Genomic DNA, 15,462 nt, shown 5'->3' on the forward strand with positions numbered 1-15,462 from the left:
ACTGTGAATAATGCTGCTATGAACGCTGGTGTATGAGTACTCAAATTCCTCCTTTCAGTTCTTTGAGTAAATACCTAGGAGGGGAACGGCGAGATCATATGATGACTCTATGTTTAACTTTTCCAGGAACCACCAAACTGGTTTTCACAGTAGTTTCACCGTTTACATTCCCATCAGCAATGTGTTGAGAGTTCCAATTTCTCCACACCCTCATCAACGTTTATTTACCTTCTACAATTTTTTTTATAATAGCCACGTCCTAATAGGTATGATGTGGTATCTGCTGTGGCTTTGATTTGCACTCCCGAATGACTCATGGTGTTAAGTATCTTTTCATGTGCTTATTGGTATATCTTCCTTGGAGAAATGTCTATTCAAGTCTTTATCGTAATGTCTATTCAAGTCCACTGCCTATTTTTGAACTGGGTTTTTTGATGTTGTTATTGAGTTGTATTTCCTTATATAGTGTAGACATTAATCCTTTAGCAGTATATGATTTACAAATATTTTCTTCCATTCCACTAGTTGTCTATGTTTTGACATCACACAACAATACACTTAAATCTGTAGTTTGTAATTCTTTGAAAAACTACCTATAGTTGTCCCTCAATATCAGAGGGGGTCTGATTCCAGGACTCCCCAATATCCCACCCCACGTGGGTACCCAAATCCCCCAGTGCTCAAGTTCCTTATGTAGAATGGTACAATATCTGCATATAACCTATGCACATCCTCCCATATACTTAAAATCATCTTTAGATTACTTAAAATATCTAATACAATGTAAATACTACACAAATAGTTGCTGGAGCATGGTAGATTCAAATTTTGCTTTTTGGAACTTTCTGGAAATTTCTTCCCCCAAATATTTCCTACTTGCAGTTGGTTGAATCCATGGATACAAAGGGACAACTGTAACAGCAACATAAGAAAACACAACAAAACAACATTCATCACCACTGAATACCAGATGAGAATTAAGATCTGTAATTCTGTGAGATACAGTACCTATTTTCCTAGGTATTTACATTACAAAGTAAAGTTGATTAAAATTTTATAAATGTTTCATAAAATAATAAAGAGCTTGTACAAACAGAAACAACCAAGTAGAACACACTTTCAAGGGCTTATTAACCCTTGTCATCTCCTAGAAGGACATTCTTCTATTTAAAACCTTGTATCTCCTTATTTTATCTCCGTTTAGCAACCCAAGTGGCCCTAATAATCCATCAGCATTCCCCCTCCACCAAGCAAAAACAAATAAAACAGCAACAATAAGAAAAAACTTCTCATGAAGCCTGATATTCTGTCTTTATCAGTTAGAAATGATTTACACCGTGCCCTGCAAATGTGTTCCAAAGACATGACAGATCTGTGAGAAAGTCAAGGTCTTAGAACTTAGGACTTCAATATCTTTTATAAGAATACTGTCACCAAAACAGGTGTCAAGTAAATGTAATGTTAATAATGTATTAGGGGCTCTGAAATGAATTCACAAAACAAAGACTACGAATGGACTATATATGAAGTCATTTATATGAACAATTATTCTTTGGAAAATGATTATTCTATTTAGGAACAAGATTAAATTCAAGTTATATATTTCTACTTTTAGAACAAAACTTCAAACTTACGAAACTCTAGAGATTAAATACAAATTCTCTGAAACTTAAGCCCAATATCTAGAACTATTTGCTAATTAACAAACAAGGCCAAGAATCTGATGCAGGAAAGCCGGGACTCTGGGGTCACTAGGGACCAGTCGGCTGGCTGGAGGAGGGGACCTAGCGCTAAGTTCATCTCAGTTCTGGGTCAGTGTTTTCTCCATTACCTCACAACTGGAACACACTTCTCAGCTGGGCAGCGATTTCAAATCCTCTCTGGAAACCATCAGGGTGGAAATTATAACAAACAAACTCCAAAGCTTTGGCAAAAGCTCTCTCAAATTATTAGAAACCTACATATAAGTAGGTTATTCTCAGGTGTCGCCTGAATCTCACCTTTTTAGTTACTGTACTAAAAAGAAAACAGCAGCAACCATTTTACTGAGCTCTTCCCAGGTGCCAAGAATGGGACCAAGTATGTGACATGCACTATCTCACTCCATCATGAATTACCCTATGAAATATTTATACTGCTTCTGTTTTACAAAGAGGAAATGGTGGTGTAAGGAGATTAAATAATTTGCTCAAGGTCACATTCATAAGTAGTGGTTAGAATCAGGATTTAAATGCTTTCAAAGTTAATTAATTTCTAAAATACAAATCCAACACTCTGTGGTCTAATACCAACACCTCCTAAGACCAAGCCCCCAGAGGCAGTAATTCTTCATCCAGAGACACAGATATTTTAAATATATACTAGGCTGTGAACTGGACAGTGGCAGGTACTGTGTTTTGATTATCACGGAACTGCTAGTTTCAAGCACACTGCCTGGTACTTGAAAGGTATTCATTAAACACCTGGTGAATATATGAATAACTGAATTCATGAATAAACAAAATGTATCAGCTAAAGGCATCGTCAACACACCCTCTGGCTTCTGAACTGTGGACTAACATCAATGCTTTCATCAAAAAAATCAATTCACTTCTATTTTTAAGAAAATCCATCTAATTGGTCAAATATTAAGTCTTTGAGGGCAATGATTTTACTAGTGAGTAAGTATGATTATTATAGTAGTAATAAAAGTGTTACGGACTTAACTGAGTTTGTGTTTGCAAATTCTTGTGTTGAAACCCTAATCCCGGGGCCCTCAGAATGATTCTATTTGGAGATAAGACCCTGAAAGAGGCAATAAAAGTAAAATGAGGTCAGTAGGATGGGCCCTAATCGAATCAGAATGATGACCTTATAAGAAAAGGAGATTAGAACGCAGAGAAAGATGACTTCATGAAGAGGCCACAAGAGGGTGGCCGTTTGCAAACCAAGGAGAGGTCTCACAGGAAACCAACTGTGCAGGCACCCTCCACCACTAAGAAAACAAGGTTCTGGGTTGTTGAAGTCCCCCAGTCTGTAGCATTCTGTTGTGGCAGCCTGGGCAAACTAGTACAGTAAATAGCTATCACTACTGAGTACGTACAACACGCTCTGCTGGGAGCTGGGTCACTGAGGGATTGGAGCTGGCTGGAGCTCAGTCTCTGTGAGGAGCTGCCTCTAAGTAAATATTTACACTCACGCACTTCCAGGGAGCTGCACTACATTTAGCAGGGCTCATTTACCCAACACCTGCCACACACCAGGCCCTGTGGTAGGTGCTACACAAGGTTCTGGGATATAAAATGTGCTGAGACCTTCCACAGAAGTCCTCTGGCAGCAGATAAATTCAAGTGGGCAGGCCATCTGCACACTGTGGCTGCCACAGTGATGACTGGCATCTACTGAGGAGCCAACAGGTACCCAGAGCTCACCGTGCCCTAAGAAGTGACCAACGCTCCTCATGCACAGAAACCCTATGAGACACCACTGCTCTCATTTTACAAAGAGGAAACTAAAACAGGGAAATCAGGTAACCTGAACCTGCTTTGGGTCCTACAAGCCAGGTAAGTGGTAAAGCCAGGGTAACAAGTGAAGTGAAAGTCTCTCAGTCATGTCCGACTCTGCAACCCCGTGGACTATACAGTCCATGGAATTCTCCAGGCCAGAATACTGGAGTGGGTAGCCATTCCCTTCTTCAGGGGATCTTCCCAACCCAGGGATCGAACCCAGGTCTCCTGCACTGCAGGCGGATTCTTTACCAACTGAGCTATGAGGGAAGTCCAAAGCCAAGATAAGAGCCTGGGTAATCTGGGTAGGGTCTTAACCACTCTCTGCAACCCTGTGAGGCAGTGAGCTATGAGAGGAACAAGGAGACCAGTTGTGGGGGAAAAAACTAGTAATCAACAATAAACTATCTGGAAAGCCTCACATATTTAAAAATTAAACCATATATTTCTAAATAACCCATGAATAAAAGAAAAAACTCACAAAGAAAATGGAAATTGTACTATGTGATGATAATAATACAATGTGACAAAATTTCTCAAGAAAAAAATGAAGAAAAACATAGCTTAGGGGCAAACTTATAGTCTTCATTGCCTTATTAGAAAACAATAGTTTTTTAAAATATCAATGACCTAATGGTCCACCTTAAGAAGATAAGAAAAGCAGGCCAAAAATAAGTAGAAGAGATAATAAAGTTTAAGAGCAAAAATCAATGACACAGAGAACACAAATTACCAAGTCCACAATGAAACAGGGACACCACTATAGAAGCTACATTTATGAAAGACAGTAAGACAATATTCTTAACCTTGTGCCAGTAAATTCAATAACTTAAACAAAATGAAAAATTACATAAAAAATACAACTTAAACACAAAATGCTAAATGTGAAAATATATGGTTTGTGAATTCTGTCAAGCATCTGAGGAAAAATAACTGCCAACTGCACGGAAACTATCAGAATACAGAGGATGAAGAAAGGCTGCCTGACTTGCTCTGTGAGGACAGCACAACTTCAATACTGAAGACAAAGGCAGTACAAGAATGATAATCATAGACTAACATTCTTCAGAAGACCTAACACTCCTTAACAGCACACTGGTAAATCAAATCAAGTGATATATATAATCAAGCAGGGATTATTTCAAAACTGTAAAATTGGATAAATATTAGGAAAGTAATCAATGCAGTCAGCCAATATAACAGTAAGAGGAAAAACTATACAATCATTCTGTATACAGAACTATACAGAAGAACTATACAGTCATTTCAGGACATGTGAAAAAAGCATTTGACAAAATTCATTACCATTTACAAAAAAAAAAAGGGAACTTCCTAAAGCTTGGCTGATGGTATCTGTAAAAAGCCTATAGCTAGCATTTAACTTGATGGTGAAACACTGAAAACACTTTCCCCCAAGACTGGGAACAAGCAGTAAGATGCTGGCTCTTACCACCATCCAACATCTTCTGAGAGGTTCTAGCCAATGCAATAGGAAAGGAGAAAAATAAAAGCATACAGACAGAAAGAAGTAAAACTATTCCCATTTACAGATGACATAATTATTTATGTAGGAAATTCCAAGATATCACCAAACCTACCAGTGAATTTAGAAATATAATTTATATAATATATAGCATTTTAGGGCTTTCATTGTGATTCAGTGGTAAAGAACCCGCCTGCCAATGCAGGAGGTATGGGTTTGATCCCTGGCCTGATTCAGTGGTAAAGAACCCGCCTGCCAATGCAGGAGGTATGGGTTTGATCCCTGGCCTGGGAAGATCCCACATGCCGCAGAGCAATTAAACTCGTGCACCACAACTACAGAGCCTGTGCTCTAGAACCCGAGAGACACAACTCCTGAGCCCATGTGATGCAACTGCTGAAGCCTGTGTGCCCTAGAGCCCGTGCTCCGCAACAACGGAAGCCACCGAGTAAGAAGCCCATACACCGCAACTAGAGAAAAGTCCACGCAGCGACGAAGACCCAGCACAACCGAAAAGAAAAAAAATTAGGACGAAGGAAATACTCAGAAAAGATATACATAAGTAAGTGGGTAAATCAGGTAAATCTAAATAAATTTGATTTAAAAAAACTTATAACATTAAAAAAATCAATCCTAAGTACAGAAGCAAAGAAGTAGAAAATATTTTAAAATAATACATACATAGTACAGAAAACATAAAATCCTTAGGAATGAATTTAACAACTATGTAAAGCCTCCACACTAAAAAACTATAAAACGTTGTTGACAGAAATTTTTTAAAAACCTTAAAAATGGAAAATATACCTTCTTAAGATTCATGGCTTGGAAGTTTAAGTATTATTAAGATATCAGTTCTCCCTGAACTGATGTAAATCATAATCTCAGCAGGCATTTTTTAGAAATAAAAATGACTAACCAGTTCAACAATGTACATGCTAATTCAGAGAACCTAAAATAGCCCAAACAATCCTGAATCAAAAGAATAAAGCTGGTGGCATTATACCACCTCACTTCAAGTCTTGATGTGTGTGATGCAGAGTGATCTGGAATCAGCCATGGAGAGACAAAGAGATCAATGGAACAGAATAGAGCCCAGAAATAGTCCAACACTTACAGTCATTTCATTTTTTACAAATATGTCAAAGGAATTCAATGGGAAAGAGTCTTTTCCAAAAATGATGCTACAATTGTACATTCGCATGGAGAGAGGGGAGGAGACATTCAAGCATTACATCAGACTACAAATAGAAATGAAGCGAACAGATCACAGACTTACAATAAAAGCTAAAACTGCAAGGCTTTAGAAGAAAACAAAGGGAAATATCTTCACAATCAGCAAACAGACGAAGATGTCTTCAGCCAGACACAGAAAACAAGTCATAAAAGGAAAAAACTAGCAAATAAGACATTATCAAAATTAAAAATTTCTGCTCACCTTAGGTAGAAGAACCACTATCAAGTACAATAAAAATAAGGAGTATTCCTTACTGTGCTTAACTGCATTTACAATTATCAACACAGATAAAAAGCTAAGAATGTTTCTGAAATGAATGGAGTGTTGATTTAAAAACTTTTTGTTGATGAATAATAAAGACAGAGGAAAGCACATGAATGGTAAGTGCACAGCTCAGTGAGTTTTCACACGTGAAACCCACATGACCAGACCCAGGGCAAAACCAAGAAACAGAACATCACTAGATCCTGAAAGCTCCCTTGTCTGTCCTTCTGCTCCCTCTCTGCCCCTCCGAAGGTCATCACTATCCTGATGTCCAGCATCACTCACCATATTGCAATGGATTTTAATTCTTTACAACTGACTGGAACACAGAGAATAGTAGAAGTTGCAGAACTGACAGTTAATGAACAGATATCTTACCTCAAGATTCAAGAGTATGAGAATTTTATCAATGAAATGAAATACAGTTTTCATTACAGCATACCTTTGGTTAAGAACGCCCTCCATCTCACTCCTATTCTTCCCTTGTGGGGATAATACTTACATGGCCTCCAAAATCTGAAACCCTCCTCGATTCTCTAGTTATGTATATATACCCTTTTCCCAGTCACTTCTATCACAGTGCCTGTTACATTGTTCCTGTAAGAGTTATGAGTCTCCTTTCTCATCAGTGTGTAAACACTTAAGGCCAGGGTTCTTGACTTTTCTAAGTTTCTATACTTTAACTTGGTCTAGTTGCTGTCAACATGATACAAAATAATTGACTATTAGTTGAAAACCCAATGGTATGGAAGCTGTTAAATGAGTAAAATTATTTAAATTAATACCTCCAGGCCATAACAGCCTATATCTGTAGAAAGAGGGCTGAAAGCAATACAAGTGAAGACTATTATAATACATATTTTAGAATACTCTGACTAGAGACTGAAAAGATAAGTCTGGACCCATAGTTTCCCAATGGTAAAAACTGAAGTAAAAGCTCACTTTAAATGTATGAATAATTATTTGGTAATGCATTAACATGAATATTTTCCTTTGGAATCAAAATGAGATTTTAATTACCATGTGGCAATGATATACTTCCAAAAAAGGGGGTACATAATTTTACATATGCAAAAGAATAGACAGAAACAATGAAAATCAAATAATCTCATTTTAAGTTCATAAGTAATGGCAATAATTTCATCTTATTAAAATAGAAACATGAATTTTATATGAATTAACTTATAATAAATACTTTTATTACACACAATGAAATAAGAATAACTGGATCCTTATCTATTTAGTGACTTTTTTTGGAAAATATATCTATTTATATAAACAACTGAGACTTAATCCCAAATCAATTAATTTATATAGCAATTTTTGCTAGAACTACATACCATCTTTACACTTTTCTATAAATAGTTGATATGAAAAATACTTCTCAACTTTCAATTAATGTGTTTATGACAAATACAATTCATAGACTTATATAATTGATACGCATAAGTCAGTTGATAATGATGATAAAAAAGAGCTTCACTTACTGCTATTTCTCTACATGCCGACATAGAGATCCCGGTTCCTTCTATTTGTTTTAAAGCATAGTCTTTATCATCTTTCCTGTGAAAACAAAGTGATTTTAATATATAAATAAATCTAAATGTACATTCATTTTAATATATATAAAGAAATAGGAATCACATACACTTTGACACCCTTCATATATAATCACATAATTTCACATAGGAAAAACTTTTTAGATAATCCAGCACAATCACATTATTTGATGAGGGAAGTTATAGTCAAAGGAATAAAAAGACCTGTTCAAGGCTCTATGCTTATTTGCACAGGAGAAAGATTCCAAAATGAAGCTCCTGACTTCCACCAAGTAAGGTTCTTTCTGCTTTAATATGTGTACGCTTCCCTATGTGTGTGTACATGTGTGTACATGTACACAATGCATATAAAGTAAAACTTGCTTTCTTAAAACCCACTCAGATATTAAGGGCTCAAAAAAGTTAAGAAATGAATGCATCTCTCATGAAGTACAAAATGGTTATGATTTAAAACATGTTGTAGTTCATATCCCCAGATACCTTCAAAGAGATTCACTCAGTTTGTGTTTGCTGAGCAGTCACTGTCTCCAGAACTGGGGATTGACTGGGGTTCCCACCTCTGTGGTGGAGCTTTCCGTGTGTACCGGCAGTGAGAGGTAACTAACCGACCCACCACAGGATATGTGCTAAGGCGCAACCCGCAGAGGTGACCCAAAAGTCACGCTGTGGAGACCCAAGCCAAGTCTCCTCAGCGGAAATCCCAACTAACCAAGGCCTGAAAGACAGTCCTCAGACCTTCTGGACTCAGGACCGTTTTTCTCTCTTGGGTGTCAATGAAGACCCTGAAGAGGTTCTATCAATATTAACCCTCTTAGCATTTAAAAATGGGAACTGTTAAAAACACAGCCCACAAAAGCACATACCCACTAGCCATCAGAGCAACGGCATCATCACCTGCCTTGTCACCTTTGAGAAAAACCCACTGTACACTCATGAGAATCAGAGTGAGGAAAAGCAAAGAATACAGCACTATTGTGAAAATAGTGTTGACCCTGCAGATCCTCTGAAAGGATTTTGGGGACACCTAGGGCTTCCCAGATCACACTCTGAGAACTGTGCTGTGTTAAAAGGGAAACAGTGTGCCTTATCACCTGAAGGGAGGGAAAAGCATTTGAAAAACAGTCACATTAAATAACTGGAGATGAAGCTGGCGATATAATTAGGAACCAGATCATACAAGTCTTTTTACTCCAAGAACAAGAGGAGGTGCTCCATTCAAGATTTTTAAACAGGAGAATAGCAATCCTCCTTTGGGGAAAACATCTTTGCCTACCCTTTTTGAATGCTAGGGAGGTGTGTGTTGGGGGTGGGGGTGGGGGGGAGAAGGACAGGAGGCTGAGAGATCAGTTAAGTCAACAGTGTCAGAATGACTCAGGTGAGAGGTGATGCTGGCTGCTGCAGAGGAGATGGCTGGAGCCACGTGAGGCAGCACTGCAGCCCACAGCATAGAATCCTGGGGGTGAGAAAGGAGGAGTCGTCATCTGCCTCAGGGAACAAGCTAACAGCATCATTCACAGGAGGTCAGAGGGAACAGGAAGATGAGCGCTCCGCCGTGTGCAGGCTGAGTCTGATACTTGTGAGACACCTACGTGGGAGTGCCAAGCTGAAGAGACCCGTCCAAAGAGAAAGCTGAAGATATTAGAGTATACATACCATCATCCAAGTCAGGAGAGTACATGAGGGGAGATCAGAGACTAGGAATAGCAAGAAAAAGAATTTCAGAAATGGGCAGAATAGTAAACAGTATCCAAAGCTGCAGAGAAGCCTAGTAAGGTGAGGACTGAGCAGCGTCCACTGAATTTAGCAATGATGAAGTCACCGAGGGATGCTGGACTAGGCAAAAATAGCTGCGGTGACGCAGCAGCAGAGTCTACACTGCAGAAGGCTGAGCAATGACTTGGGCATTAAGTCAACTGAGACGTAGGTGATTCTTTGAAGGTGATAAAATAAGGCAGCAGCTGGAGTAGTACACAGATTAAACATTTCTTAAGATGTAACAGACTCGAGTATGTTAAGAACTGAGAGGAAGAGCCCAGAGAAAAGGAAATGAGAGGGGAAAAGGAGAAAAGCAGACTGAAATGGGGGGGGGGGGGGACGACTAGATTGCAAGCGAGGTCAAATGCTTCTCCATCATATCACTAACAGGAAGACCAAGGAGGATACAGGTGCAGAGGGGTGGGTTCAGAGGCAAAAGCCAGGGAGTTCTCATTCTGATGGCTTTCATATTTTTCCGATGTTGGAAATGAGATCAAATACTAACAGAAAGGGCAGGGTGATAGAGCTGGGGTTCTGAAAAGACCGAAGGTTTGACTGAACAAAGGGGTAACTCCTTAGAAAATCAATTAATTTTATTTAACACTTTATTATTTTAAATTATTAAGTCTGCTTGGCTTTATCTTTGCTTACATATTTACACCTTATCTTTAGTTGCAAAAACAAATCCCAATGACATTATCTTTCTGAAAAGAGATTTGTTTTATGACAATCAGATCTACAAGTACTTTCTAGCAAAGCACACAAATGGGCACACATTATATTAAAAATACATTAAGAATATCTATACTTAACGTTCACCAAGTTGGAATGATGTCTGAAAACTTAAAGGGGGCATTAAAGAGAGTGACACAAAAACAAAATGAAATTGGGATCAGAATAAATCCACCAGGGATTAGACAGTTCATGTGCAAGCTACTAATTTAAACAGATGGTCAACCCAGGAGTGTGACAGGTTGTTATATCTACTGCTGAGGATGACTTCCTAAACTAGAGCCCTCTGTGGAGAGAATGAGCAGTGGGGAAAGAAAAAAACCAAAGACTAACTCATTCACCCCCCTTAACAATCACCTCTGGACTTTCTCTTCTTTAAAAACCGCCTTGTGAAAATTTCTTCAAAATGAACTAAAAATTTTGAATCTGCAATCATTTCTCTCCCTCACCCCAAGTAGTTACATGTTTTATCTTTTTAAAAAGTTATAAGAAAGAAAGGTAAATGGGAGAATACTTAAAAAAAAAAAAAAAAACACCTTAAAAGATGTGTGATTATCAAAAAGGCAACAACCTCTTAAAACTCACCTAATTACCATCATAATATAACAGTACTTGGTGATGTGTGGAGCACACTTCTTTAACCACAAAGGCAGAGTAGAGAGGAAAAGGAGTCCCAATCTAGTCGTAGTAGTCAGACTATCAATAATAACTGCAGTATAGGGTTCTATATAAAGTACTATAAACACAGGGGATGTTCAGCTATACCTTGAAGGGTTGAAGGAAAGCTTCTACAAGAGTATACTTAAGCAGAATGTCTTAAGACTAAAGAAGCTTGTCAGGAAAGGAAAGAGGGGCTGGGGAAAGAAATGAGTAGTTACATGAGACATCCTAGGAAGACGGAACAGCATGAACAAAAATACGGAGGCACAGGCAGGGTCTGGCTGCTTGGAGAAGAGCAAAATGAGCAGCAGCTGCGTAAAATCATGGAACCACGCGGACAGCCCCGAGGTCTGCCTGCTTTCAGAGGCGGGGTGGGAGCAGAACTTTCACGTCAGCTGTCTCCAAAGGGTGCAGAGTATGTGTGCCTCACCTCAGGGAGTGTACAAAACAAATGAGGACGACAAGAGAAAATTATTACATTTAAAGATAAGCAAACAAAGCTAGAGAAAGTGTGTCATGTGACATGAACAAAAAGAGGAGGGTACAGCCACGATGAACACTCGCCTTTAACAGATGAGGGGGGCGGGTAAGTTAATGGCTGCAAAGGAGTGCTTACAAAAATGAGCAGTGTTCTGGTAAAACAGAGTACTGAACACACATATCTAACTTGACTCCCCTCCTACACCCTACTAAAACTATGGAAAAGGCACAAACTTATAAGAAGATGGCATATAAATTTGGCAACTAGAACAAAAGTGGACAAACAGTAACAGATGACAAGATCAAAAAAAACCAAAGAAGCTGATAGAAAGCTGAGCACCACCTGGATTTTCAGAGTCAAATCCTCAAAGCTGAGACCTGAGAAGACAATAGCCCTCTGGAAGCAGAGCTGGCTAGGCAGAAGATAAACTGAGGACAGAGCCTAAGAAACAGCAGTAAAACACAGAGAAATGCGAAAGAAAAACAGAGAATATCAGAGAACCAGTCCAGGGAATCCAAATAATTAGGAGTTTCAAAAAAAAAAGAACAGAAAAGAGAGGCAGAAAACTTACAAAGTAATTCAAGAAAACTCTAGCAACTGAAGGACAGGATTTGTAACACTGCAAGGGTTCAATGAGTTCCCATCACAAATGAAAGCCCACCCACATCAAGACACAATATTTAGGTATTTCAGAAAAGTGGAGACAAGCGGCAGATTTTACAAGCGTCCAGTGAAGATGGGTAATGGGCCACCTAAAAAGGATCAATGTTATTCAGCCACGAGAAAGAAGGAAATCCTGCCACTTGTGATGACTTGGATTACGTGTGGATCTTGAAGACACTATGCTGCTGCTGCTGCTGCTAAGTCGCTTCAGTCGTGTCCAACTCTGTGCGACCCCAGAGATGGCAGCCCACCAGGCTCCCCCATCCCTGGGATTCTCCAGGGAAGAACACTGGAGTGGGTTGCCACTGCCTTCTCCAATGCATGAAATTGAAAAGTGCAAGTGAAGTCGCTCAGTCGTGTCCAACTCCTAGCGACCCCATGGACTGCAGCCTACCACGCTCCTCCACCCATGGGATTTGCCAGACAAGAGTACTGGAGTGGGTTGCCATTGCCTTCTCCAGACACTATGCTAGGTGAGATAAATCAGACAGAGAATATCATTTACATGTGCAGTCTCCTGTAAATAGAGAAAGCAGAAGAGCAGTTACCAGGGGTTCAGGGACTGGGGAGGTATTGTTTAAGGGTAAAACTTGCAACCAGCAGATAAAAAAAATCCTGGAGATCTATGCACAGCACAGTGTACTATAAACTTCAAAGTTGCTAAGAGACTATATCTTAATTATTTCCATCACAAAAAAAGAAATTATGTGATGTAATAATTCTGGTTAACACAATAATTTTCCAGAGCTGTTCAACCTTATCACTGATGTAAACAACTATCTTCCCTTGCCAGATACTTAACCAGCTCTACATGCTCTCAGATTAGGTGTTTGGCTATTTCTGAAGCAACATTAGGGAAAGACTGCACTTGAGCTCCCATGGAAATGGCCTTGCCATGTTCTGCAGTAAAACTCTTTGGATCCACAGCTCTCAGTAACAATGACAGACCACTTCCTCAAATTACTGGAAGACTGTCCAGCTAGAGACCCCAAATTGAGGATTCCTAAGAATCATCCAGAAGACAATCTCAGAATAAGAAAATTATTCTGAGATTAATTTTCTACCCGAGACCTTTAGATCAAGTGGCCTGAGAGAGACAGCTTCCACCCTCAGCAATTACAGAACAAAATCTAAATAGTTAGAACCAAAGATTGTCAGGCTTTAATCTTCATGTTCTCTTTTTTAGTTCTTTCCCTTCCTCTCTGCTGCTTTAAACTTCTGAATTGTTAACAGACACTTCTTGTTTCTAACAATGATACCCATAATGTTGCTCTTTGCACCCCGAGTCACTCCTTGCATGAGTCTTATTCCCGGTTACAATTTGCTCAGAAGTTCACTAAAATTTGCAAATAGGCCAACTGTTGAAATTGGTAGCCATTCTTTTGGGTGCAACTCAGCTCATCCTAGTTCTTGGGTACTGAAGTACTAAGCAATTCTTTCAAATAGCCAACTAACAGTAAACAAGACAAACAGCCCCTATGATGTTAAACCTAGGATGGTTTGTCTATGCCCAAACCACACTTGGGACCTTGGTGCTTGGATTACAAACGGTTAACAATCGCTCAGCATTTGCAGTGCGCGAGAGCTCGGGTGCCATCTCCAGAGTCTTCCAGTGTACAGCCACTTTAGCTTCAGAGGGCTCAATAACTAACCTTACAACAGAAAGTATTCATAAAATACTGACTTCAGTTAACAGTAGCTGAGGCTTTCCGAACAGTCTCCTGGTCAGCAGAATCCCAGCACAGAGGAGAGCTGGATTTCACAGAACAATGTCCCACAGGGCTGAATCTGGCCAAAAAGAAGGCCTGAGAAAGTGAAAATAAACCCCACTGATAATCAATCTCTGATATCTCTCAGAAATTAGTGGCAAGGCCAGTAGAAAAGGCAAGCAGGAAATGGAGTTTTGCCCAAGGCTACAGCAGAATGGCAAAAGAACTAGAACGGCCCTTTTCTGAGCGATGACTGCTCTGACTGATGATGCCCAGCTCTGCTTCGCTCCTCCTGCCTTGAGCAGAATACTGAGGCACCCAATTACCAAACGACCGCTCCCCGCCCCCCATGCCAGGATCCAGCCCACAGCTGGTCTCCTCCTCAGTTCTTCCTTAGAATCATTCCACCCACACTCACCTAGAAGACCCCCCTGCTCTGGGAGCCAGGTGTGCGCCCACCCTTGCTGCAGCAGACCAATAAGCTCTAGTACTGGCGCATTCCTGGGGCCTGTATCATACAGGATGCCCAATTATCTCACACGGAGTTACAATGCATTAAAGCAAACTGAACAACAGTCCCTTTCATTTAAATCGGGTCAGCTCTCAGAGAACACATTCTAGCTAGCCATGCTAAGTTTTGCTTAAAATTCCTTTTCAGGTTAACTTGTTAGCTCTTTCAATCATTCTGACAAATGGAATCTGCAACTTTTTGGTTAATTACATTAGTTTATTTAGAAGATTATTAGAACTACTAACTCTTGATTTGGGGGGCGTTCCTGTGCTTGGCACTGTTATAGTTCCTAAGATATACCAATGAACAAGACAGACCCAACAGGAGTTACTTCCACGTTTCTCAGGAGCTCCAGATGCCAAGCTCCAGGAAGTTACAAAGCTTCTTGTAAACTTAGCTATGAATCTCTCTCCTCTGCATTATCGTGAGGGATTCAAGCTCAGTTTGTTAGCTCTCATACTTCAAATGCATCTTTATCTTGTTTGGAAAAAAGCTACATAAAATTTAAAAAGTATTTCTAAGCTTGGAGACTAGAAAGAAACTCCTGGTCCTTTCTGTTATGAGATTACAGTAAAAGGATCAGATACCACTAAATGTATACCTGGAGTACAACAGGTGAATATTTTTTAAACGTTCAGGTGTATTCACATGCCTGATGTGATGCTCCTTTTAAGAAGAAAATCTTTGGGGCCAAGCAGAAATAAATTGGGCAGATATGCAAAATAGCAGGAAAGACCAGTCATTAGGGAGTTAAGGATTACACATTAATTTCTCTTTTCAGTGTTGCTCATTTCTTCTAGCATGAATATTAAGGAGAAAAAGAATGATTATAAATTACCAGTGCCAAAATACAGTTCTTGAAGTCAAGATGCCATGATTATAACTTTATTCTTCACAGAGCTGTGTTCAAAAAAAATGACACTGGG

General features: G+C 39.4%; 1 protein-coding gene across 12 annotated transcripts in view; it reads right to left on the reverse strand.

Moving 5' to 3' along the window:
• Positions 1–15,462, reverse strand: part of CDK8 (cyclin dependent kinase 8) — a 73,273-nt gene that overhangs the window by 40,582 nt on the left and 17,229 nt on the right. For all 12 annotated transcript variants that reach the window (XM_086329670.1, XM_086329668.1, XM_086329661.1 and 9 more), the window contains exon 2: positions 7,954–8,029. In XM_086329670.1, the coding sequence (XP_086185796.1) occupies positions 7,954–7,977 (24 nt within the window). In that variant the 5' untranslated portion in view covers positions 7,978–8,029. The remainder of the gene's footprint in view (positions 1–7,953; positions 8,030–15,462) is intronic.

The sequence above is a fragment of the Bos grunniens genome, chromosome 12, assembly GCF_055505025.1.
Source record: "Bos grunniens cultivar Pamir isolate PY7600 chromosome 12, Bosgru_T2T1.0, whole genome shotgun sequence".
Lineage (NCBI taxonomy): Eukaryota > Metazoa > Chordata > Mammalia > Artiodactyla > Bovidae > Bos > Bos grunniens.